The following is a 26,857-nucleotide window of genomic DNA, read 5'->3' as shown; positions in this document are numbered from 1 at the left end:
CTCTCTATATACATATGCCACAATATTCTGTACACACACATGCTACATTGTCTTTTTCCATTAATCTATCAGTTGATACTTAGGTTACTTACATATCTTGGCTATTGTAAATAATGTTGCTGTAAATATGGGGGCAGCATTAGTTCTTTGGCTATTTAATTAAGTTTTACTTTAAACAACTTTTTTGCCATAATAAAATATTTTTTCAGGTAACTGCTCTCTCTGTGCGAGTACTAGGATGCTAAATCAAAATAAAATCATCTGAAAATTTAAATAAAATTAGAGGTCTTTGTAGCTATGAAATCATGACTAATTAAAAGGATTTTTTAAGGGTTTTTTTCCTCATGTTAGCTTTATCTTTCAATCTTTTATGTGGTTTGAAGGCTTAAAATTTAAAAAATGAACATGTATACAATGACAACCCTCTCCACCATTGTCATTCTATATCTGGCCAATTTCCAAAAAACACATGCATGCATGCAGCCATTTTTATTAATTCCTTTTATTGTATATCCTTCTAGTTTGTTAATTCCATATATGAACCAATATAAATATGGTATTTTTCTAACCTTTTACTTAAAAATATATGTATTATGGAAGATGGATAGGTATGTGATAAAGTATAGGAAAATATTAATGGTAAGATCTAACTGGTAGATAGAAGAATTCACTGTAAAATTCTTTCAACTTTGCTCTAGGTTTGAAAAGTGTCATATTGGAAATTAAAATATGTTTTGGAGATCTTTCTAGAGCAATTCATTGAAGCTCCTATTTTTTTTTTTTACAGCTACATAGAATTCCATCATACGAATATACCATAATCTGTTAATCTCTTTAATGATAGAAATTTTGGTTGTGTCTAGTCTATATATATTATAAACAGTGTTATAGTGTAACTATAGTGTGAATTCACGGAAGTTGGATTCTTGGGTCAAGGTTTATGCACTTTAAATTTTGATAGATTTTGCTGAGTTGCTGTCAGTAAAAGTTGTACTGATTTTACTCCTGTCAACAAGTATGTGAGAGCAACATGGTTTCAGTGTGCTTATTTGCAGGTTTTATTCTTTTCCTTTTCAAAACCACTTCTTAATTCTTAAGATTTTAAGGTTTTGCCCATGTACTAATATCCTTTCTAGGGGACTGATATTCCTCAGTAGTATACTTGAAACAATGTATTAACAGTGTATTGCTTCTGCTTTTAGCTCTGTGGTTCCCAAACTGTGCAGAAGGCACACTGGGCAGCTGCTGCAACTCATTTGATGTGCCAGGATATTTAAAATTTTTGAGGTTAACACAGGAATATTAGACATGTTGTCAGACATCATGTGAACCAGTAGCTTCAGTTAATAGACACTTTCAGTATTCAGTCGCACTATGTTCTTGTCAATGATGTCATATCTTTGCAAAGCTGAGTGTTTGGTGATTGTTAAGCTAAAAAGCAGGTATCATACAAAAATAAATGTGGAGCAGGCGTTCAGTCTGATTCTAAGGTTTGAAAATTTTACAGTGCCCATTAGACATTTACATCCCGTTGGAGGAACTGATGTTATTTAAAAATGAAATTAAAATACTATTTTTTTCTTTCAATCTCTATATTTTTTTCTTAAAGTGACAGTTGTTAGGACATACGTATTTATTAAGTTGGTTGGATAGAACTATTTAATAAATGGAATTATTAAATATATCTTTTGTCATAGGTCACTGTGAAACAGTTACTGAAACACTGAGGATGTTGCAAACTAAGAAAGTTTGAGAATTTCTGTTTTAGCTTCTTAAGTAGCATTTCCTGTTCAGCTGTGGTATTTCCTTCTTATAGTGTCTCTAAACTTTCATAGTGAGTTTTCCTCAACTACTGTTTCTAGCTGGTGTATCTGTTGGAGATCCTGTACTCCGCACTGGTAAACCTCTCTCAGTAGAGCTCGGGCCTGGCATCATGGGCGCCATTTTTGATGGTATTCAGAGACCTTTGTCAGATATCAGCAGTCAGACTCAAAGTATCTACATTCCCAGAGGAGTAAATGTGTCTGCTCTTAGCAGAGATGTCAAATGGGATTTTACACCTTGCAAAAACCTACGGGTATGTCTTTATAACCAAGATTTCTAAAGTGGTGAAAGAATGTGAAATGGATGTTTAGTGAACTATTTTGTACTTTAGTCAAATAAAAATAGACCACAGAAGCATAGTTTAAAATTTTCTTTAAATCTACTAGAAGAATTATAGAACCAATAATGTTTTATTGATGAGTGAGGCAAATGATTTAAATAATAGCAGCAGCAAGGATGAATCTACTTGGCATTTATCTAAACATTGAACAGCTTGATGCTTATTTGAACATTAAACAGCAAATGCATTTGTTCTCTAGGTTGGTAGTCACATCACTGGTGGAGATATTTATGGAATTGTCAACGAGAACTCACTCATCAAACACAAAATCATGTTACCCCCACGAAACAGAGGAACTGTAACTTACATTGCTCCACCTGGAAATTATGATACCTCAGTAAGTATTGTATAAGTTTTATCTCATAGTGTGGCCCTACCTGATAATTGTCCCATTTTAGTGTCCTATATAGTCATAGAATTGATCCTTAATGTGTAGGTTTTAAATCACTCCCATAATTTTTTTTTACCATGATGATTTAATTCGCCTATCTTTTGTAAAATGATTACCACAGTAGGGTTAGTTAACACTTTGTGTACTTAATTTTTGTGTCTGTGTGGTGAGAACATTTAAGATCCACTCTTTTAGCAACTTTCAAGTATATAATACAAACTGTTAACTACAGTCATCATGTACGTTAGATTCCATTATTCACTTTCTTTCAAGTTTTTGTTTAAATTCCTCTTGGTTAACATACAGTGCAATATTAGTTTCAGGTGTAGAATTTAGTGATTTATCAGTTACATATAACATCCAGCGCTCATCACAAGTGGCCGCTTTAATACCCATCATCCATTTAGCCCATCCCCCACCCATCTCCTCTCTAGTAACTCTCAGTTTGTTCTCTACAGTTAAAAGTCTGTTTTATGGTTGCCTCCCTTTTTTTTCCCCCCTGTGTTCATCTGTTTTTCTTAAATTTCACATACGAGTGAAATCCTATGGTGTTTGTCTTTCTCTGACTGACTTATTTCACTTTTAGCATAATACTCTCTAGCTTCATCCACGTTGTTGCAGATGGCAAGATTTCATTCTTTTTTTATGGCTGAGTAATAATCCATTGTAGATATATACCACCTCTTCTTTATCCATTCATCAGTGGACGGATATTTGGACTCTTTCCATAATTTGACTATTGTTGATAATGCTGCTATAAACATCGGCATGCATGTGCCCCTTTGAATCAGTATTTTTGTATCTTTTGGGTAATGACCTAGTAGTGCAATTGCTGGGTCGTAGGGTAGTTCTATTTTTAACTTTTTGAGGAACCACCATACTGTTTTCCAGAGTAGCTGCACCAGTTTGCATTCCCACCAACAGTGCAAGAGGGCTCCCCTTTCTCCACATCCTTGCCAGCACCTGTTGTTTCCTGTAAATAATTCCTATAATTATTTTTTTAAGATTTTTTTTATGATTTTATTTTTAAACTTGGGCTTGGGAATACAAAAAGCAGAACATATTGAGTTGTTTGCTTTTTTTTTAAGGGAAAGCAATATGTAGTATAACATTTTCCTACCTTCTTAACTTAATGCTACATTACTTAAAGCCCTCATTCTTTAGGCATAGAATAGACTTACTTTGATTTTAACTGTCAGTCTGTATTTACATAATAAATTGTGTGACAGATTATATGAATTCTAACTCTGGATGAGCTATTTAAAACTTAGTCCTTTAATGGTATTGATAGTCACATTATATCAAATACAGTAGACTCATAATAGTCTTTGTGGGTATGAAGATAACTTTATTGAGAAGACCATTGTGACAAATAATCTGTTCCCAACAAAATGTGATAAAAGAATACTTTTCTAATCATTTCACAAGAATAAGTCTGTTCTCTACAAAATATAGAGAACAAAAGAGTTAAGATTGGGATTCTGGGCAGTCAGCCAGCCTGACTCACTAGCTTAGAGACTCACACACTCCTACATGGAAGAAACACTCTGAGGTAGATAATTCAAATTCACATATCAACAAAGTTACTGATTTCTTTAGGTCTGGGGATGTTGGGGTTGTTTGTGAATAGCTGAAACCATCCCAGTGTTCATAAATGTTAGAGTATTACTCACCTTTTTGCTTTTGTAAATATTTAATATTTTAACTTTATTTAAAGTATTTCAGTGTTCATAATAGTTAAGTATTTTAATTAAATCAGTGTAAGAGCATTGTAATAAACGAAAGAATACAAAGTAAATTATGAAAGTTTTCATTTCTCCCCATTTCATTTCTATATCTTTTAAGACTTGTCCCTGTGCATATCCATATCATTTATTTAACTATTCCTCTGTTAATTGAAATACCTCTTTCTCAAAAACGCCTATTTTTTAATTCTTGAAATAGTAATAAGTGTACCTGGGGGAAAAAAAAGAATTCTCTATAAAGATTTGCAATAAGAAATACAAATCTCCTTCTCCACTTCCACATACCACCTCTCCACCTCAAGAGGAATCTGGGATTACTTTGATTTTGGAGGAAGGAATGTTCATAAATTTGACTGTACTTAATATCCTGCTGTATTTTTATAGGATGTTGTCTTGGAGCTTGAATTTGAAGGTATAAAGGAAAAGTTTAGCATGGTCCAAGTATGGCCTGTACGTCAAGTTCGGCCTGTCACTGAGAAGCTGCCGGCTAATCATCCCTTGTTGACTGGCCAGAGGGTCCTTGATGCCCTTTTTCCGTAAGTTTGAGCTGTGTCCTGTGGTTTTTCCTCAGAGGATTATATGTGCTTATTGTTTCACTGCTTTATAGATAAAGATTTAATGTGCTAATCCTATAATAAATTTTATCTAGAGAAATAGTGAACTAGATAAATATATTCATATATTGCCAATGCCTATTATAGAGTCAAATCATTGAAAATTTATTGTTTCACAGTTGCAAAAGGAAAGGTTTTTTTTCTAAAACTTTCTGAAAAAATAAAATTTCCAGAAGAAAATCTGTGCCCAAAGATATAACTATCTTTATTAAGTTATCCTGGAATTAGTTGATTGGTATCACTATAAGTTGATGGTTTCTAAAATCAGCGGAGCTGTCCATGCTGCCCAGGACTCTATTAATTTATAGTCTGCTCTTTGCCATTTTCTTTGACTGCTTAAAACCTCTTTAATTCTCAGGCTTCACCATACCCTGCTTTACTTTCAACAAATGACTTCATCATTCAATTCACAGAAAAGACTGAAGCCATGATACAGTAACTCCTTCAACCTTGATCACCGACCCACATATGTCCCATTGACCCTTGAAACCTACTCTCTGAGCTGTTCTCGCTATTTCTCGTGACTTATTAGTCAGCACTTCCTGTTTCCATATCCTTCAGTATCTAGCTTAAGCTTACTAGGTTGTCAATTTTCTGCATATTTGTCGGTATACTAAATTTTCTTGTTCCTTTGTTTTTGTTACACCCACCCAGCAAAATCCCAACCGTGAATCAGTCCAGAAGGGGATACCCTTCTTCCAGATCTACACACAGGCTGCTGAGAAAATCAAATAATCAGTGCAAGTTAGTACCTCACTGCTGGGTCGCAGTCCTGCATTTCCCTGTTTACCATTCTCCTCCTCTCCTCAGCAGCTATTTCAGACATCTGCACCTGCCTCAAGGCCCCAGCTCCATTCTTCCTTCTTTGGCCGTAAATGATCATGCTAGAGCCCTCACAGAGAAGTTAGAGGTCATCACATTTGAAACTCCTTCAGTTAATGTACACTTCCATCCGTTCCTTCTTCTTTCCTCTTTCTGGAGTATATCCCACCTCATGTCTCCTCTGGGACCTCACTTGAGATTATCTCCCTTTAGATAAGCTTCAAGGTTATCTTCCCTTTATCTCCCATCTAATGAAAAAATACCTACCCTCCATCCTTTCCCCTTTCTACCTTCCACTACTTGTCTCCTCATCTTCATAGCCAGACCTCTTGAAAAATTAAATTGGCCATCTCCACTTTTCCCACTCTCACTCATGTTGCCCACTCGGTTGAAACTACTCTCACTAACATCATCATTCACTCCCATACTGATAATTCAATAAATAAGTTTTAGTGTTTCCTTAATTGCTACAACTTTGGATATTGCTTTCTACTCCTTCCTCCCTCAAATACCCTCTTTCCTTGTTTTTCCTATTAGCTTCTGTCCACAAGTTCTTATTCTCCATCTCAGGTCCCTTCTCCCTTAATTTTGATATTTCTTAAGAGTTTTTTCACTCTCATGACAAATATTAAAATTTTTTTAAAAGATTTTATTTATTTGACAGAGAGAGACATAGCAGGAGAGGGAACACAAGCAGGGGGAGTGGGAGAGGGAGAAGCAGGCTTCCCGCAGAGCAGGGAGCCCGATGCAGGGATCGATCCCAGGACCCCAGGATCATGACCTGAGCTGAAGGCAGACGCTTAACAACTGAGCCACCCAGGCGCCCCTTAAATATTAAATATTAAAATGATGACTTTCAAATCTGTATTTTCCTCCCAGATCTCATGTGAGTTCCAGACTCACATGTTCACTTCTGTTCATACCTCTCCTTTTGAATGCCTTAGAGGTGCCTCAGAGTCAGTATATTCATAGCTCAAATCATCATCTTAATCACCACTCTCTTCCTTGAAACTTGCTCATCTTTTTTTTGTTGCCTCTTTGAGCAGATGTCAGTGTCATCCATCCAGTAAATGCCGAATGTAAAATCTGTGACTTCTCTCAAGGATCATTCTTACCTGCCCACATCTAATTATTGAACAAGTGCTTTTATTCTATTACCTGGATATTTTTTAATCTGCGTCTTTCATCCCTACTCCATGACTTTAATTAAGGATCCTACCCTAATTCCTGCAATAATCACATTTAATCAGATTTCTCTTCAGTCTTACCTTCTAAGTGATTGTCCATGTTACAAAATGATCCATCTAAAACATATATCTGGTCCTGCACTGTTTTGCTTGAAACCCCTAACTGCACTTCATTGCTCTTAAAACAAATACTCCTTAACTCCTTACAAAACCATCTGTGATCGGGTTATTGCTTACCTTCCAGTATCATCTCAGCCACTTGACTGAGCCAAACTCCTTATATACCATCTTCGAGGCATCCTGAAGGACTTCTAGTTCCTCAGGCAGTACTCGCTCTTGCCCCTGGGCCTTTGGGTATGCTGTTTCCTCTGCTTGGAACATTATTTCCCTTTGTCTGGCTAATTTCTGTTTCCTTTCAGATCTTAGCTACTGTCAGAAGGATCTCCTAACCCCACTCCAATCCAGTGTCAGACTTTGCATCCCTTCCGGTGTTCTCCCATAGCACCTTGGATATTCTCTATGATAGCACTTTTCACATTGAACTTCCAAACTGGGACACACCCAACCCTGCCTCCCCACCCAAGTTAAAAGTGATTTGAGAGAGGTAAACAAAGCCATGGAATGAATGGACATGCCCTCTTAGTTTATCAAAGTCACTGAAAAGTTTGAAGGAGAAAAAAACTTTAATGCATATTAGTTTTATATTGAAGAAGTCTATCATTATTATTAAGGCTATAGTGTTTCTGTGAATTTTATAATACACAGTATTGCAAAGAAATTTCCCTTAGCATTACATTTCATTTCTCCTGCTTACACCCTCCTGCTCTACATACACACTTAGCATGTGCACATACACACGGACACACACCATAACATGCCCACTTTCCTCTGCCCTTAAGGGTAGTTCACTCTCCTGTGCCACTTCGTAGGGAAAGTTTGAATGTAGCTGCTAAATGGCGCTGTAATCACCAGCTGCCCCTTTATTTTACCCCGCTGGAATGTGAGCTCTGTGTGGACAGAAACATGGCTATCTTATTTGCTGGTGTCTCTCCAGTATCTCCAAGCAGTGCCTAGGAAGTACTTTATAAATAGTTACTCAGTGTATAAAAGGGGATTGACAATGACACCTTAACAAAAGCCTTCGATCATTAACCTTTATGGCAGGATATGATTTTCTTAGGTCTTATTTTTTGCCTCAGAAGACAACTTAGTAAGTTGTTTAAATTTGTCTTTTAGCTTTAATTCCTATATTGTGCTTTCCTGAACTAATCTATATAAGCATTCTAAAAATCATTAGTACTGTTTTATTTATTTTCAGATTCCTTTTCCCCAGGTACCTTATGGCATATATTCTCACTTTTCAGCTGTTAAAGATGGTAGAAATGGTTAATGATAATAAAAAAACATACACAGTTAACAGATATCAACTGGGGGAGCAATTTTTGTAGCCGTATCTGTATATCTATCTTTGTATTTACGGATGAAAATATTTCAAAGTGCTTTCTTTCCTTAACTTGTATTTCTGTGTCAGTTACCTACTTTATTTGTTAGTATTTATTAGCAAATAAAGTAATGCACTTTGTTTTCTTTGCTTAGATGTGTACAGGGAGGAACTACGGCAATCCCGGGGGCTTTTGGCTGTGGAAAGACAGTGATATCACAGTCTCTATCCAAGTATTCCAACAGTGATGTGATCATCTATGTAGGATGTGGTGAACGAGGAAATGAGATGTCTGAAGTCCTCCGGGACTTCCCAGAGGTCCGTATATATAAAGCTTCAAATATTATTCTCGAGAAAATACCACTAATCAACTTTCAGTGGCAATTAATAAAGCTTTGTGTTGGATCTGGAGCAATGCTCTCATTTGTCAAGGATCTCTTAAGGAATTTTCTAATTATATTTGTGATTCAGTTTGTATATTCAAGGAAAGGAATTGGAATTTTTCAGTCAAATACTTTAAAATTTCTTTTTGTGGTCTAATGGTTTTCAGTTATTAGGAGAAAGATAAAATAGACAAAATATTTATGGATGGGAACTTTATATCGGTTTTAAATGATCTACTAGGTTGCTAAACTAATATTCCTTTTTCCATAAAATAATGGATTTCACTTGAAAATGAAATAAAAGCATAGTAGGGCAGGAAGAAAAGTTTGGAGTGATGGGAAATACTACTTTGGGAAAACTGATTATAAGAGGGATTAAGTGTGGGTAAATTGTAAAAAGGGGGACTAAAATGTTGTATTTGGAAATTAGAGGATCAAAATAGATTGTTTGCCTTTAGCTCACAATGGAAGTTGATGGTAAGGTGGAATCAATTATGAAGAGGACAGCTTTGGTAGCCAATACCTCCAATATGCCTGTTGCTGCTAGAGAAGCGTCTATTTATACTGGTGAGTATATGAATTAGAATAAAAGCAGTTTACATCTGGGGCACTTGGGTAGTGCATTTGGTTAAGCATCCAGCTCTTGATTTTGGCTCAGGTCATAATCTCAGGGTCCTAGGATCAAGCCTCGCGTTAGGCTCTGTGCTTGGTGGGGCATCTGCTTGGGATTTTTCTCCCTCTCCCTATGCCCCTCCCCCCACTTGCTCACCTGCTGTTTTTCTCTCTCTCTAAAATAAATAAATAAATCTTTAAAAAAGAAGGAAGTTTACACCTGTTCTTAAGTTTAAAGCTAGCATGACGATAAAATGACACATCTTCTACTACTGTTTTTTTTTCATTACATGATTTACCATTGCTCTAATTCCAAATATACCTGTAGCTCTATAACTTGAAACATCAGTTTTGAATTATTGTATTTTGATGGCTAGATATAAGAGATAAGAAAATCAGTGTGTTTATGTATTACCTCCCATCTTTGCTCCTACTTCTATCCTAGCTTTTGGTACTCTTATTTCTACATTTTCAGGATTTATAATATTCACATTCTGTTGTGTAACCATACATACAATATTCGTATTAGCCTTAAACCTAGAGTAAAATGGAGTCAGTCCCCACAGCAGTCCTTTGGCTACAGTTTCTCCATTTGTTTCGTGGTTGGCTAAAATCTTACTTTTTGAAGTTTCTTCAGGAAAGGCTCAGGGAAACTATATTCCATGGATTCTTTTTTCTTCATAAGTTTGTTTTTTTCCACTGCCTTTAAATTTTCTTCCTTTTTCTCTTTCCTCTTTAAGTAATCGCTACACCCAACACAGAGCTCGAACTCATGACCCCAAGATCAAGATTTGCACACTCTTCTGACTGAGCCAGTCAGGTGCCCCTCCACTGCCTTTAAATTTTTTTTTTTTAAGATTATTTATTTATTTATTTGACAGAGAGGGACACAGCGAGAGAGGGAACACAAGCAAGGGGAGTGGGAGAGGGAGAAGCAGGCGTCCTGCCGAGCAGGGAGCCCAATGCGGGGCTCGATCCCAGGACCCTGGGATCACGACCTGAGCCGAAGGCAGACGCTTATCGATTAAGCCACCCAAGCGCTCCACTGCCTTTAAATTTTAATAGTAGTTTGGCTGGGTATAAATATTTTGGATCAGTGTTTGTTTCCTTGAGACCTCTTATCCTAGCATTAAATTCTAGGGAGAGAGGGTCATCTGGGGAGCACAGTCAGTTGGCCTCAGATTCTTGGTTTCAACTCAGGTTAATATCTCAGGGTCATGGGATCGAGCCCTGCATCGGGCTCCACACTCAGGGCAGAGTCTGCTTGGGATTCTCTCTCCCTTTTCCTCTGCCTCTCCTGGTGTGCTCACTCATATGAGCACGTGCTCTCTCTCTCTCTTTCCCTTTCTCTCTCTCTCTCTCTCTCAAAATAAATAAATCTTTAAAAAAATAATGCCAGATAGAGATCTGAAGCCGACCTGCTTTTTTCCCTTTTATAGATGATTTTTCTTTTTGCTCAAAGGAATTTCTCTGTAAATTTAAAGTTTTATAACTTTATTAGGATATATGCCAGTATTGATAGTTTTGATAAATTTTTCCTGAAACATACTTACTTACCTTTTCAACCTACAAAGATGTCTTATTTTTTTGGAAAATTTTCAAGAATTGTTTCTGAAACTTTTTCTCTTCTCTTATGGTTATCTTCTTTTTTTTTTTTTAAGATTTTATTTATTTGACAGAGAGAGACATAGCGAGAGAGGGAACACAAGCAGGGGGAGTGGGAGAGGGAGAAGCAGGCTTCCCACAGAGCAGGGAGCCTGATGCGGGGCTCAATCCCAGTACCCTGGGATCATGACCTGAGCTGAAGGCAGACGCTTAACGACTGAGCCACCAGGTGCCCTGATAATAGAGTTTTTATATTTCTTGTTCTCCTTGTTTGGTGATTACTTGTGTGAGAAGGGAAAAGTGACCTATTCATCTACTATTTTAAGACAGGAAGTCTTCTTTTAAATGCACAGTATCCCATCTGTATGGCTATGTCATAACTGATTTAACCAGCACCTTTCTGATAGACACATGGATTATTGATCATTTTTTTGCTATCACAAACCTTGCATCACTAAAACATCCTTATGTATGTTTTTTATAGTTTCTTTTCATGTTTTGTGCACGTTTCTTTGTACATTTTTGTAAGGTAAATTTGTAGAAGTAAAATTGCCAAGCATACAACTGTTAATGTAGATTTTAGATTTTGATAGCCCTTAAAAAGGGGTAACAGCGAGCAAGAGTTCTGTTTCTCCACATCTTCACCAGTGCTAGGTTTTGTACCACTTTCTTAGGATAATTATCACTTAGACATTTGAAAGAATATTGTGGTGAACACTGATGTTCTCAGCACCCAGATTTGACAATTAGCATTTTACTATCCCTGCTTTATTAGTTACCTGTTCAGTCTGTATTTCTTTCACTGAGCTAGCATCTTTGCTCTTTGTATTAACCATTTGAAAACTGCTTTCTGTCCACGTTCCTTTTGGATAGGAGTTCTTTTTCATACTGATTTATAAAAGCTCTTTGAAAATGGTCTTTTTATCTGTCATGAGTTGCCAGTGTTTTCCCAGTTTGTTCATCTTTTGATTTTGTCTAAGGTGTTGTTTTGTTGATTTTTTTAAACTGGTAGGCGCTGATATCGTTAGGTCTGTGAAACTTCTTTGAAGTTTACTCATATGTATCTTTCTCTTCCACCAAGTCTTTCTAATACATACACACAAGCATTAATGAGCATCGTCACAGAGACTGAAAATGTAGCCATGCTGGTATAAGAGAGGATCTGATCCTATCATCACATTGGAATATGTGATGACGAATGTGTTTTTTTTAAGCCTTAATAATGAGAAGTGATATTTTTTTAAGACTTTGATCATGGAATCATTTTTTAAAAGCCTCAGATATCAGTATTTCTTATTCTGAAAGATGTGATATGATGAATAGTAAAGTGCTGAATTTTTTAGTGCTATTTTGTTTTACTTATATATGCCTCTGTTTCTTTACAGGTAAAATAAAGGAATCAGGGCATTAGATTTGGGGACTCTTACAATGTAGTAACAACTATAACTTTCTAATATATTAGAGTTGCATAGTACCTTGTACTTTTCAAAGGGCATTTATATGTGTCATTTCATCTGATATGTACAGAAAGATAGAGCAAGAGTTATTCCATTTTAACAGATTAGGAAACTACACTGGGAAATGAAACTAGTTTGCTGAGGTTAATGACAGAACAGAAACTAGAACCCGGGACTTCTTTTCTGTATGTTAGACTCTTTTTCTAAATGGTTTACCGTAAGTGATTTAACAGAATGGAACCTAATATGCACAGCAGAATGATCTGGATAATTAAGATATTACTCAGGTTAATAACATTTGCTACTTTTGAAAAATAATCAAACAAGCTAATTAGTTGGGGGGTTTTGGTATGTGTATGTGTGCTATGTAGATAAAAGGTACAGTGGAAATTAATTTCAGACATAATTATCTCAACAAGGAATAGGGAAAAAGTCTTTTCCTACTTTTTAAAATGTGTATTATATTAGAATAGCCTATGGCAACAAGTAAACCCAAACTTGTCATTGCTCAGTATAATAGATGTTTTTTTTAAGTGGTCAGCGTCTCTTTTTTATTCTGTCATTCTGGGCTGGGACCCAGGCTGAAAAGTACTCTTTCATTTTCAAATCATGACTTCCAGAGCTCCTGGGAGTCCTCTCTATCTCAAGTAAGTCAGAAGGAATAAAGAGCATGGAAGGATGTGTGGCTTGCCTGATGATGGAACTCATTACTTTGACTTTCATTCTATCTGCTCGAGGTCAGTTACATGGTCATATCTAAATATTAAGGAGGCCAGGAAATGTAATTCAACTGTGTGCACAGAAGAAGAGGGAGAACAGATTTTGGTGAACAGCTATCAGTCTACCTCATGTACTTACTGTTTTAAAGTTTTCTTAAGGGTGACAAAGTCAGGTTTCTACATTGTAGAATTATAACTTGCGATATTCTTCCCAATTTAGGAATTACGCTGTCAGAATATTTCCGTGACATGGGTTATCATGTCAGTATGATGGCTGACTCTACCTCTAGATGGGCAGAGGCTCTTAGAGAAATCTCTGGCCGCTTAGCTGAAATGCCTGCAGGTAAGTCTTTGTATTGCTTATCATGTAAGAAGGCTGATAAGATTTTTAGCACTGGCTTAGACCCTCTCTTAATTTCTTTTCATTTTTTCAGATAGTGGATATCCTGCATATCTTGGTGCCCGTCTGGCCTCTTTCTATGAGCGAGCGGGCCGGGTGAAATGTCTTGGAAATCCTGAAAGAGAAGGAAGTGTCAGCATTGTAGGAGCGTAAGCACCTCAACTGTTCACTTTTCAAAAGAAAAATTAAAAGTCATTTATTTTATTTTATTTTATTAAGATTTTATTTATTTGACAGAGAGAGACACAGCAAGAGAGGGAACACAAGCAGGGGAAGTGGGAGAGGGAGAAGCAGGCTTCCCGCTGATCAGGAAGCTCGATGCGGGGGTTGATCCTGGGACCCTGGGATCATGACCTGAGCCGAAGGCAGACGCTAAATGACTAAGCCACCCAGGCGCCCCAAAAGTCATTAATTTTAAAGAAAAAATTCAGCTTCCTCTGAGGGTAGTGGTTCTTAACCAAGATTGCCCTCCAGGGTCGCCCAAAGATCTCCTTACAATGTACATGTTTAGTTTCTCTCTGTATATTCTGGTTATTCATCTTAACTGACATATTTAAGTCACAATGTCTTAATAACTTAGAAAATTATAGACATGTTAAGGTAAGATTGTATCAAGGTAAAAACAAAATGAAGATCCATGATCACTACATAAAGCCATACTTTGTTTTTAGAGCTTTTTCTTCCTTCCTGTTTCATCTTTTGATTAGAATCACGAAACTGATTATATCTCTAATTTCTAGTACTAGAAGCTATTCACTAGTTACCATTGTTATTTGCAACGTAGTACTGATTTTTATTAATATTTGTATGTCAGTTTTTCTTAGTTCTAAAGGTTAGTTCGAGGGGCGCCTGGCTGGCCCAGCCAGTTAAGCGTCTGCCTTTGGCTCAGGTCGTGATCCCAGGGTCCTGGGATCAAGCCCCACCTCGGGCTCCCTGCTCAGCGGGGAGCCTGCTTCTCCTACTCCCTCTGCTTGTGCTCTCTGGCTCTCTCTCTAATAAATCTTAAAAAAAAAAATGTTAGTTCTAAAGTTATTTACATTAATATTGACTTTCAAACAATTTTTATTTTCATATGCCAGTTACTTAATCTTCTATAATGACTTTTTTTTCCCTTTAAATTTAGGGTTTCTCCACCTGGTGGTGATTTTTCTGATCCAGTTACATCTGCTACTCTTGGTATTGTTCAGGTATATCTTTTCCTAGTATAGTCAACTTCTGAGCTTTCCCACCCCGGCTCTGCTTTAATGTTATCTAAACCATCGTGAAGTATTTAATCTACTCACTACAGAGTTAATCAATAGGAAAGTCTGTTTTAGGAATATTCTTGTCACTGAGAGCTTTTAATACTGTCCATTGTTTCTTAGCTCTTTGCCTAACATTTATAACAAACTTAATTTCTGTAAGTGGAAAATACATCCGGAATAGCAGTTTTATTAGTGTGGGAATAATATAGCCTTTAAGTGAAAGTAACCCTAGTTGTAGAAACAGATACGCCTAAAAATGCATAATGGCCAAAACTCAGTATAAGTTTCTTTTTTTCTCATAGTATGATCCTAAGCAGATGATCTTATCAGGATGGCTCTTTTCCACTTACTAGTAATTCAGAGACCAGGGTTCCTTCCAGCTTGGAGATTCACCGTCACCTAGCCTTGTAACCATCTGCATCTCTGGCTGGCACGAGGGAAACTGTGGAGAAGGCACACCCACACTGTGAACTCTGAGCTCAGATGCAGTCACTCCACTCATTCTGTTGGCCGCACCCAGATGAAAGCAAAGCTGGAAAATGTACTTTCTGCCTACGCAGCTGCTTCCCCCAGTGACAAGGCAGGAATTGCAGTGGATAGCTGGTCAACTTGGCCATCAAAAGAAGCCTAAATGAAAGATGTATACAAATCAGGGCTGTAGTAAAATGTTGATATATTCATAAGTGTGTGTATTATTCATGGGGGAAAAAGAATATTTGCTTATGTTTCTGTCAGTATCTGAGGAAAAAAATGGCAGAGGCTATATTTATAACTCTCGGGGTGTTTAACCTTTGCTAACATTTTGAGTTTCAATTTCAGGGAAAGGGCAAGCAAAGTTAAGAATGCATAAAATATATGTGAACATTTGGCCTCAGAAAAATGACTGTTAGATCTTATTGGATTGGCCCTTAATCATAAGGAATTGAATTTAGTCAGAATGTTTCAAGGTGTTTAATCAAAGTGAAGAATCTCTTCTATCTCAGTAAGCATTTTCTAGTTCTTCTGTTTATATTGCACCATAGTAAATCTTCAGAAGAGTCCATTCATTTTTCTTCTGTCAGATTTGCCACACTACTAAGGAAATTCAGGTACTATTTGAATTTGATTTATAGTTAATATCCATCCTGAAACTAAAAGTAGAATATATTTTTTAAATTGTAAGTTGTATTCTATTTCAGTTATATGTGAGATATACTAAAAAGATTGATAATTTGACCAAAATATTATAGAATTACATATTTAGGACAAATATACTTTAAGACTATTAAAAAAAATTTTTTTTTAAAAATCGTTGTATTTGTTTTGTTTTTAAATCAGGTGTTCTGGGGCTTAGATAAGAAACTAGCTCAACGTAAGCATTTCCCCTCTGTCAACTGGCTAATCAGCTATAGCAAGTACATGCGTGCCTTGGACGAGTACTATGACAAACACTTCACAGAATTTGTTCCTCTGAGGACCAAAGCTAAAGAGATTCTGCAGGAAGAAGAAGACCTGGCAGAAATTGTACAACTTGTGGGAAAGGTGAGGGTGGTTAAGTCCCATGGAGGACAGGTCTGTGAGTTAGAGTGGTGTGTTGTAAGGACAGACAGAACCTTGGATATACAGATTCTTGCCTAGCAAAATGAGTACTTATTAAGTATTTTTTGAACTAATAGAAGTTTAGCTTATCCTTTATCCAGCAGATATTTGAGGGTCTTGTTTGTATTATGGAAGGTAGAAAGATGATTATTGTTTTGATTATCTATTGTTGAGTAACAAACCCACTTTGAACAGTGTTTTACTGCTCATAGTTTTGGGGTTGCACACCATGGAGAATGAGGTATGCAGGACCTGGAAGCAGACTGTGTGGCACACAGCAATATGGATGGATCTGAAAAAGAGCCGAAGACACAAATGTGACTGTTTTACATAATATAAAATAGCAATACAAAATAAAATACACATTTCACATGAATTTATGCACATAAAGGGATACACATAAAACACATTTTAATACTTACGGTTGGACACCTGGGTGGCTCAGTTGGTTAAGCAGCTGCCTTCAGCTCAGGTCATGATCCTGGGATCCCAGGATCGAGTCCCACATCGGGCTCCCTGCTCAGCGGGGAGTCTGCTTCTCCCACTGACCCTCTCTCCGGCCCTCCCTCCTTTCGTGCTCTCTCTCTCTCTCATTCTTTCTCTCAAATAAATAATAATAAAAAATATTTTTTAAAAATACTTATGGTTGAAGCAGGGATTAGGGATAAAAGGGATTTAAAAAAACAGGAGAAAGAAAAGAAAGAAGGACCTGATCTTTACCTCTTAAGGAGCTTGGCTACACAGAGATGACAAACAACTGCAGTTAGCTTATTGGGCCTGTCCTTTTGCCACAATTTCCAACAAATCTTTACCAGCTAGGCTGTTTAGGGTAATCGCCAAAGTTAAAGCTTTTGAGGCAGTGGTATTTAAAGAAGCTCTAACAGTACTCATAGAAAAAAAATTTGCATTTATGTAGTATCTTTTTTTTAAGATTTTATTTTTGAGTAATCTTTACCCCCAACATGGGGCTCAAACTCACAACCCCAATGTCAAGAGTTACATACTCCACTGACTAATCCAGCCAGGCACCCCATGCATTTACATAGTTCTAAACACCATGTAATGTTCTTTTTAAAAAAAGTAACTGTTTATGGGATGTATTGATTTTTTTTTTTAAAGATTTTATTTACTTATATTTGTCAGAGAGAGAGAGGGCACAAACAGGGGCAATGACAGGCAGAGGGAGAAGTAGGCTCCCCCCTGAGCAGAGAGCCCGATGTGGGACTTGATCCCAGGACCCCGGGATCATGACCTGAGCCGAAGGCAGACACTTAACCAACTGAGCCACCCGGGTATCCCTGTATAGATTTTTTTTTTGAAACAAACTCAAGATTCATAATTCAAATAGTTAAGCTAGCAAGACAGAATGTGAAGAAAGTTTTTCAAAAAAAGAGCTTTTTTTTTATTATGTTCAGTTAGCCAACATCAGTAAAAGAACATTAGTTTATCTGTACACCCATGTTCATAGCAGCACTTATACACAATAGCTAAGGGGTAAAAGCAGCCCAACTGTCTTTTGATTAATGAATGGGTAAACAAAATGTGGCGTGTCTATATGTAATGGGATATTATCCAGCCTTAAAAAGGAAGGAAAAGTCTAACACATGCTACAACATGGATGAACCTCGAGGACATTATGTTAAGTGATATAAAGCAGCCACAAAAAGACAAATACGGTACGATTCCATCTAAAGTAGTCATATTCACAGAAACAAAGTGGAATGGTAGTTACCAGGTTCTGGGAGAGGAGGAAAAGGAGAATTGCTATTTAATGGATATAGAGTTTCAGCTTTGCAAGATGACCAGTTAAGGAAATCTGCCTCACAACAGTGCAAATATACTGAGCGCTATTGAACTACACTTAAAAACGGTTAAGATGAAAAACTTGTTACATGTTTTTACCACAATAAAAAAAATCAACAAGCAGTTATGAAGTGAATTTGTTAGTGATAGATGACTGTATGTTGATTATATAGTTTTTGCTTGGTTAATTGATTATAATCACTGGTCCCATATTATGGAAGTAAATTTCTAAAAAAATTTTTTTTTCTTCTAGGCTTCTCTAGCCGAAACAGATAAAATCACTCTGGAGGTAGCAAAACTTATCAAGGACGATTTCTTACAACAAAATGGATATACTCCTTATGACAGGTAACCTATCCTGATTTTCTTTTTTTATTTGAGGATTTTCTGTTGAGTTTTGAAGAAAGAGCTGCCTCCACATTAGAAGTCCTTTTTTTTTCTCATACAGACACAACCCTGACTCAATATATAGGTTTATTTTGTATTTTCGTAGCAAACATCTAACTATCTAATATGTCACCTTATCCTTGATTTTCCTCATTTGTGCAGTTTTGACGAAAGTATTTTCACTCATTATCCAGCCTTTTTTTTTTAAGGGATTTGCCACTTTATTTATTTTTTTTTTTTAAGATTTTACTCATTTATCTGACCGAGCGAGAGAGGGAACACAAGCAGGGGGAGTGGGAGAGGGAGAAGCCGGCTTCCCGCCGAGCAGGGAGCCCTGACGTGGGGCTCGATCCCAGGACCCCGGGATCAGGACCTGAGCCGAAGGCAGACGCTCAATGACTGAGCCACCTGGGCGCCCCGATCCAGCCATCTTTAATTAGATTGTGCGTGGAGCCTCCTTCAGATGCTTTTCTCACTACGTTTTACAGCTGCCTATGCCACTTCTACTCTTTTCCTAAGTAATTGTGTCCTACTTTCCTGCTCCATTTCCCAATAGTCCTAGTCGTCTTTCTTTCTGCCATAGTCTCTGTTAGCTGTCCCACTTGTGTCTGCTACTGCTATGGCTTATTTAAAGTTTCCATTTCTTTTAAACTTCGATAAATCGAGCCCTTTGATCATAGGCTAGCTTTTCTCCCTCAAATCATATTTGGATTGAAGAGGGAACTGAACACATAGGAATATTATCAGAATGTAGGACAAGCAGAAAATATGGCAATAGCCTCAAAAATCTGCATCAGGAATTTAAGAAGCTCTGGCCACCCATACAAAGATAACTCAACCAAAGGAAAATTCTTCAGAAAGTGTAATACAGAATGTGCATGAGATTGTGTATGCAAGTGTGTTTAAATGTGTCAGAAAGTTGATAGGCATGCATGTGATCCAAGTTGAATATTAACTTGTGTGTCCTCATTATTTAAAAGTGTGGGTAAGTGAAAATGAACAATTAATGGGGGAAGGGACTACTATTCACCTTAGGAAATTGCAGTTTTCTGCTTTTCTATTACTCATTAAATCTTAATCCCATTATCACAAGGAGTCTTTGCAATTCATTTATTTTACTGTCTGGGTTACTCCTTTAACTGCACTGTACAAAAACAAACTCTCAGAGAGTTGTTAGATTATAGCAGTACTGTTTGATTGTTCTTCCTCTTTGATTATTTTAATAGATAAAAATAAGCCTCACTCTTAAGTAAATATCTCCATCTATCCATCCACCCCATATTTCATCTGTACCAAAAAGCTCTGGTCAAGTAGTTGTTAGTCTTTTCCACTTTTGTTTTCATTCATTATTATCATCCAATAAATATAAGTAGTCTGCATATTTAAATAAAAAAGCTAATGCTCTGGTATTTTATAGATAAAGTATGAACCTGCTTTGGATTTTATTTTTATTATTTTGATTTTCATTTATACCCTAGGTTCTGCCCATTCTACAAGACAGTCGGGATGCTGTCCAACATGATTGCCTTTTATGATATGGCCCGGAGAGCTGTTGAAACCACTGCACAGAGTGACAGTAAAATCACGTGGTCCATTATCCGTGAGCACATGGGGGAGATTCTCTATAAGCTTTCCTCTATGAAATTCAAGGTATATTTTGCCTCTACCTAACTTTTTATAATAAGAAATGTTTCTTTTTATTTTTTTAACTCTTTACAAACAACCTATTTATTCACAACCCTGGTGTGTGAAACTTGGGTTTATCATATTCACACATACTCAGGTTATGTAAAACTAGAAGAGACCGTAAATTTACATTCAAATAGGAATTCTAGAGATAAAAATTATACTGTGTCATGTCTAAAATAAATGCTGACGTGTTTTCCCTTTTGTCTTAACTGCCAGGCAATTTAGAGCTAAGATCATGGCTGAGCAGCAATTACTTTTCCTCAAGTACCTATTACCATCTTATCTCCACACTCATCTAAAATGAGTTACGCTGTTTACTTCTAAGTATCCTGTTACACATCATTTTTTTTCCCTATTACCCATCACTTTTAGCTTTCAGGTGGATTCTCTTTTTTTTTTTTTTTTTTTTTGAAGTGCACAACATAAATAGAATAGATAATTAAATGAAATTATCAGTAGAAGCTCAGGTGTGTAAAATTGTTTTTAAAGTATTTGATCAATTGGGTTTCTAAGTCATGACATACAGATATATTTACTAATCACCTATTGAGAAGTTGAGAATGGTTCTCTGACCGTGTGTTCTATATATAGTGTTTGTTTACACTATAGGTTGAAAATAAATCTGTAAAAATAGACACTCACTGTATCAAGAATTTTAAAATACTCACACTCTTTGAGTCTTCATTCCAATTCAAAACATATAACCCAAGGAAATAATCAGATTTTTTTTTTTTAGGTGAAGTATAGTTGACATGTTAATCAGAGATTTTTTATATGAATGTATAAAATATTGCTTATTAAACTTCTTAAATATCATTCAAGAGTGAACAGGGTCAACAGTACATTATGGCATATACAATTAGAGCAAGAATATTATGAAGACATTAATACTGTTTTTTCAAAGAAAATCCAAAGATATGGAGAAATGCTTATGGTATAATGAGTGAAAAAAATCAGGTTGCCAAAAAATTCCGTATGTAATTTGATCCAAATTTTATTTTTAAAAATGACACATTCATATGGATAAAGAAAATGTGATACACACACACATACCATGGAGTATTACTCAACCATACAAAAGAATGAAATCTTGCCACTTGCAACATGGATGGATCTAGAGAGTATAATGCTAAGTGAGATAAGTCAGTTAGAGGAAGGCAAATACCGTATGATTTCACTCATGTGGAATTTAAGAAACAAAACAAACGAACAAGGGAAAGAAGAGACAAACCAAAAAACAGATTCTTTAATATATAGAGAAAATCTGGTAGTTGCCAGAGGGGAGGTGGGAGGGGAGATGAATGAAATAGGTGAAGAGGATTAAGAGTACACTGTTGTTGATTCGCCTGGGTGGTTCAGTCGGTTAAGCGTCTGCCTTTGGGTCAGGTCACAATCCCAGGGTCCTGGGATCAAGTCCCACGTCGGGCTCCTTGCACAACGGGGAGCCTGCTGCTCCTCCTGCTTGTGCTCTCTCTCTGACAAATAAATAAATAAAATCTTTAAAAAAAAAATCACTATATTGTATACCTGAAACTAATACAACACTGTATATTATTGCTGAAATTAAAAAAATTATACATTCATATGAAGAGATAAAAAATATATGCAATAATAATGTAGTGATGATTTCTAGTAGTGCGATTCAAGGTGGTATCTTTTTCCTGTTTACAGCACACTATATCAAATTGACATCCCAAGGTTTTTTTTTAAACTCTTATTTTGTTTTTAAAGATTTATTTATTTATTTGAGAGAGCAAGAGAGCAAGAACACAAGTAGGGAAGGAGCAGAGAGAGAGAGAGAGAGAATCCTCAAGCAGACTCCTCACTGAGCACGGAGCCAGGCACAGGGCTCAGTTGCAGGGCCCTGAGATCATGACCTGAGCTGAAATCAGGAGTCAGCTGCTTAACCAAATGAGCCACCCAGGCGCCCCCTCACTTGTTTTCTTATGTCATTAAATATTCTTCTGTAGCATTATTTTGTGGCTGGAGAGTAATATTTTCCCATTGTTAAGTATTTAGGAAATTTCCAGTTGTTGGTATGGACAGCTTTGTTTCTGTAGTTGGTTTTGTGTATTTTCCTATTATAGGTTCCCAGAAGTAGACCGATTTGGTTAGAGAGCTTAAATATTTTAAAGTCTCTTTTATTTATACATCAAGTCTATTTTATACATACTGCTCAATTAAGTTGTTTTCCATAGAGATTTAAAATGTGTTGCCTTTTAAGATTATTTTAGAAATTTAACTTCCCTGTGCCAATGTGATATTATGAGAACTTGAACAGTAAATTATGTTTTGACTAAATTAACTCCAACTATCATGTACATGCAGTAGAATACATCTAATATGTGATATTGTATAATTTCCCCATATTTTGCATATTGTTGAGGATAGATCCATTGGTCATTGAATACAATTAGCAAACCAAATCAAAACCAAAATTTTGTCTTTTTAAAAAAATTAAATGCAATTTAGTTAACATATAGTGTATTATTAGTTTCAGGGGAATCAAAATTTTGTCTTCTTTCTCTTAGGTTGTAGTGTTCCTCCTTGCATACATTTCTGCTCTTAAAGGAAAATAAGGATAATTTTTGATTCCTGCCTGTGTTTTGCCAGTATACCTCACTTAACCTAATACTCAAAATATGTTCAAAATAAGTAACTTACCTGTTCTGAAAATTATTTTCCAAAGGTAAATTGAGTTCTGTAATGTCTTTTCTCAGGATCCAGTGAAAGATGGTGAGGCAAAGATCAAGGCCGACTATGCACAACTTCTTGAAGATATGCAGAACGCATTTCGTAGCCTTGAAGATTAGAACTGTGATTTCTTTCCTTCCTTTCCTCAGCAAGCTCCTCTCATATGTGTATATTTTCCTAAATTTCTCATTTCCAAACCCTTTGCTTCTATATTGTGCAGCTTTGAGACTAGTGCCTACGTGTGTTATCATTTGTTTCCCTGTTTATCTGGTAGGTCGTATATAAAACAAACATTCCTTTGTTCCAGTGTTTGAAGGGCCTCCATGATCCTTTCTCCGAAGTGATGAATGTAGTAAATATGATATATAATGGCTACACTACTGTAAACTTGTCTGTAGGGTGACATCCCTACTTGTCCTCGGTTTGCCCTTTCCTCCTCGCCTTTAAATTGTAAACAGGACTACTGCATGTTCTCTCTTTGCAATAGATTTGGAATGGAAGGCCAGATTTCTATACATTTTGACAGGTACTTTGTGAAATGACTCTATGTGGTAAGGTTATTTGCAGCTTAGCATTTTGCTAAGTAACTGCTTTGCAGGATATAATTGCTTTTTTCTAAAAACATGAATGATTAATGTTCCAATTATGCATTGCTTTCCCCAGTATAAATCAGGAATGTTTATAGGAAACTGTTGGGAACTCTACTGTTTTTAAAACAGGCATTTGTGGGACTCAGCACAGTATATGAATCAGTATCCTCTAAAAAAGTGGAAAAGGAGCCAGGTGGTCAAACTTAAACATCATCTTGTTAAAGCATATTTTATTTCAGTATGAAAAATTCAGTATCAAGGACTATACTACTACATTACTAGGAAATTCTTTTTAAAATCACATTGAAAACAATCACCGGGAACTTGATCCACATCACACCCTTTCCTTTTTCTCAAACATCTTAGAAGCCTGAGCTTCTAAGAATCATATGGCAGTGGGATGGGCAGTAAAATGCCACAGAGAAGGTATTCAGTATGGTTAAAGGCTGTTCGCACCATTAAGGACCAGCTGGACTGTAGTGATAATTGGGACCAGAGTGGCGTTACGTTTTCACAAGACAATGATATGTGTCACGTGTTTGCATGTTTGTTTGCTTAGTGAACTTTTGAACAACCAGTTTACCAGTTTACTGGTTCAAAAGATTTCTCAGAATATCTGTAGCAATAGCAGCATAACAGTTTCCATTCTGTTTAATAGGGAGGAAATTAATTCTTATACCTGCTGATGACAGAATCTGGGTCATGTGAAAAGAAAGATAATTTTATCCTGTCTTTTCAGTATATGTTTTAAAATAATAATTTCTGTGTCTGTGTAAGGCACACTACAGAACAGCTCTGAGAGCAACAGTTTCTCTATTAACTCTTTCTGACCAATAGTGCTGGCACCATTGCTTCCTCTTTGGGAAGAGGAAAGGGTATGTGAATATGTCTAACAATCTCAAATACCCAAATGTAATAGCATAAGTAAAGTATTTATTTTATGCCTCAGTATATTATTATTTAATTTTTAGGTAACGTATTTCTTTTGGTCTGTTAAGGAAAGATGCCATGAGTAGAGAATTCAGCTCTAGTTTGTTGAAATCCTTGCAGATTGCATGTTTTTACAGTGGCTTGCTATTCAGGATGGATATTCTTCCATGCAGCTTTTTTTTTTTTTAACCTTTCCGAATATTGGAAGATAAAAATTATGCAGTGATTTGTTGAGATGCGGACTTAATGGTGCTGCTTTATCAGTTTGCTTCCAATGTGGCCTCCTACCCAGAGGCCCTAAGACCAGTGGAAATGAAAAGGATTTCAAAAATGTTCTATTCCTACCTTAAACCGACCAGCAAACTAGGACTGTGATAGTAATGAATGATATGATGAAGAAAGTTTGACCAAGTTTGTTTTTTGTTGTTCTGAATTTACAATGTAATTCCTACTTCCTTTTAAGAATGTTGATGTATGGGTGTGAAGAGGCTAGAGATAGAAGATGCTCTGCTATTCATTGTAAGTGTCCTTCCACCTACATGTTGTAGAATTTCAAATTGGTCACTGATCATATTTCTTTGGTGAGAATGTGTTAAAATTACAACAATCTTTTAAAAAGATGATGCAGTTCTATATTGTGCTATGCCTGGTCCTAAGTGGAGCCAGTTAAACAAGTTTCATATGTATTTTTCCAGTGTTAAATCTCACACATTGTACCCTTTGGAAATTTCCTTCCATCCTGAAGAACGAATTGAAGAGGCCATATATATATTGCCTCCTTATCCTTGAGATTTCACTATCTTTATGTTAAAAGTTGTGTATAATTGTTAAAATCTATGAAAGAATAAAAAGTGGATTTAAATTAACATTTTTTCTTTGTATGTGTGTGTGTTTGCTAGAAAACATGCCACCTGTTTGTATTTTGACTTACTGTTTTCAGTATAAACTTCAAAATTTTTTGTTTCTCCCTTCCTTTATAGATTATTACTTAAGATCATGAAATTGAATTGGGACCCTCACGATAGACTGCCAAAAGGCCTATAATCATATACCAGTATGATTTGGAAGTGTAGTACACGGAATCCCATGCCATCCTGAATATTACTTTAAATTGAAAAAGTGAATCGTTTCTAAAAGTGCACTTACAAATTAAAGGAGATCAGTGGTACTCATTTCTATTTTTGACAAATGAACTAAAGCCTTGTAATTCATGATTTTGCAAGCCAAATCATTTAGGATCCAATGTAGCAACATGTTACTTGGGACATATTTTATTTCTTTAAATGTATTTTAACAACTTCCAAGGGAGTAAAGAGGAGTGTGAAATGAGCCACTCTATATTAGCATATTACTATCAAGTGTCAAGTTTATATAGAGAAATACTTAAAAATTCATAGGAAAGCTTATTCGTGATACAGTGTTTGGGCAACTTTTAGTCCACTTGGTAATATCCCAATATCTTTTAATGTATTGCTACAATATAAGAGCACAGAGAAGGAAAGCAGTTTTCCCAAGTGGGCTGTGATAAAATGCCACTGAAGTTCTACGGGTCTCCTCTTAGTTCGTGTTACCCCAGAAGTTGACTCTGAGACAAGTAGTTGAGTACAGGGAGTTTATCTGGGATGTGACCTCAGGACACACCAGGAGGGGAGTAAAGAATTCAGACAGAACTGAACGAAGCCAATAAAAATTCACTATCAAATAAGTTAACACTTTGGATTATTAAGCACAGCGCTGCTATGGAGTTCTGGTAGCAACTGAAGAATCGCACCTCCATTATCCCACTTGTGGTGCAAGAGAACTGGAGAACTTTATCCGTCACTGACAGCCAGCTCCTGTCAGTCGTCCAGTGAAGGCTTGTTCCCACAAGGACTGGGAGAGTCAATGCCCAGCACTTGCATACTGGTAGATCGGGCACTGGTGGCCACAGAAAACCCCATAAAGAGATGTGGGTGCATGTAGTTGGGAGGTTGGGCTGGTGTGCAGTGAAATGGTAGTCATGGCCCAGGAGATTTAGGTGGGACACTCCTAGCAACTACTTCAGACTTCTTAAAAACCCAGGGACAGAAGATCATTCAATCAGTAATTGAAAAGCCATTGTTCTAACAAAATAAGGAAGCACCCTGTAAAAGAATGGACACTCTTTGAACCCAGGTAGCCTGATGCCAGGGAGCATACTCTTGATCACCACACTACATTCTGCCTCTGTATTTGGAAAGAGTTGTGGGGTTTTTTGTTTTTCGTTTTTTTAATTTTATTTATTTGAGAAAGAAAGAGATCATGGGAGAGGGAGAGCACACGCAGGGGGAGTGGCAGAAGCAGGCTCCCCGCTGAACAGGGAGCCTGATGCGGGGCTCAAATCCCACGACCCCGGGATCATGATCTGAGCCAAAGGCAGTTGC

At 36.6% G+C, this 26,857-nt stretch overlaps 1 protein-coding gene across 3 annotated transcripts in view; it reads left to right on the top strand.

The window, feature by feature from the left end:
- ATP6V1A (ATPase H+ transporting V1 subunit A) overlaps nucleotides 1-25,321 on the top strand; it is a 58,460-nt gene extending 33,139 nt beyond the window's left edge. For all 3 annotated transcript variants that reach the window (XM_027587820.2, XM_027587822.2, XM_027587821.2), the window contains exons 4-15: nucleotides 1,863-2,077; nucleotides 2,364-2,501; nucleotides 4,685-4,836; nucleotides 8,520-8,682; nucleotides 9,206-9,314; nucleotides 13,361-13,483; nucleotides 13,575-13,689; nucleotides 14,664-14,727; nucleotides 16,102-16,305; nucleotides 18,419-18,513; nucleotides 20,031-20,202; nucleotides 22,962-25,321. In XM_027587820.2, the coding sequence (XP_027443621.1) occupies nucleotides 1,863-2,077; nucleotides 2,364-2,501; nucleotides 4,685-4,836; nucleotides 8,520-8,682; nucleotides 9,206-9,314; nucleotides 13,361-13,483; nucleotides 13,575-13,689; nucleotides 14,664-14,727; nucleotides 16,102-16,305; nucleotides 18,419-18,513; nucleotides 20,031-20,202; nucleotides 22,962-23,054 (1,643 nt within the window). In that variant the 3' untranslated portion in view covers nucleotides 23,055-25,321. The remainder of the gene's footprint in view (nucleotides 1-1,862; nucleotides 2,078-2,363; nucleotides 2,502-4,684; nucleotides 4,837-8,519; nucleotides 8,683-9,205; nucleotides 9,315-13,360; nucleotides 13,484-13,574; nucleotides 13,690-14,663; nucleotides 14,728-16,101; nucleotides 16,306-18,418; nucleotides 18,514-20,030; nucleotides 20,203-22,961) is intronic.
- The last annotated feature ends 1,536 nt before the right edge of the window (nucleotides 25,322-26,857 follow it).

The sequence above is a fragment of the Zalophus californianus genome, chromosome 1, assembly GCF_009762305.2.
Source record: "Zalophus californianus isolate mZalCal1 chromosome 1, mZalCal1.pri.v2, whole genome shotgun sequence".
Taxonomy (NCBI): domain Eukaryota; kingdom Metazoa; phylum Chordata; class Mammalia; order Carnivora; family Otariidae; genus Zalophus; species Zalophus californianus.
This window is presented reverse-complemented; position numbering and strand designations above follow the sequence as displayed.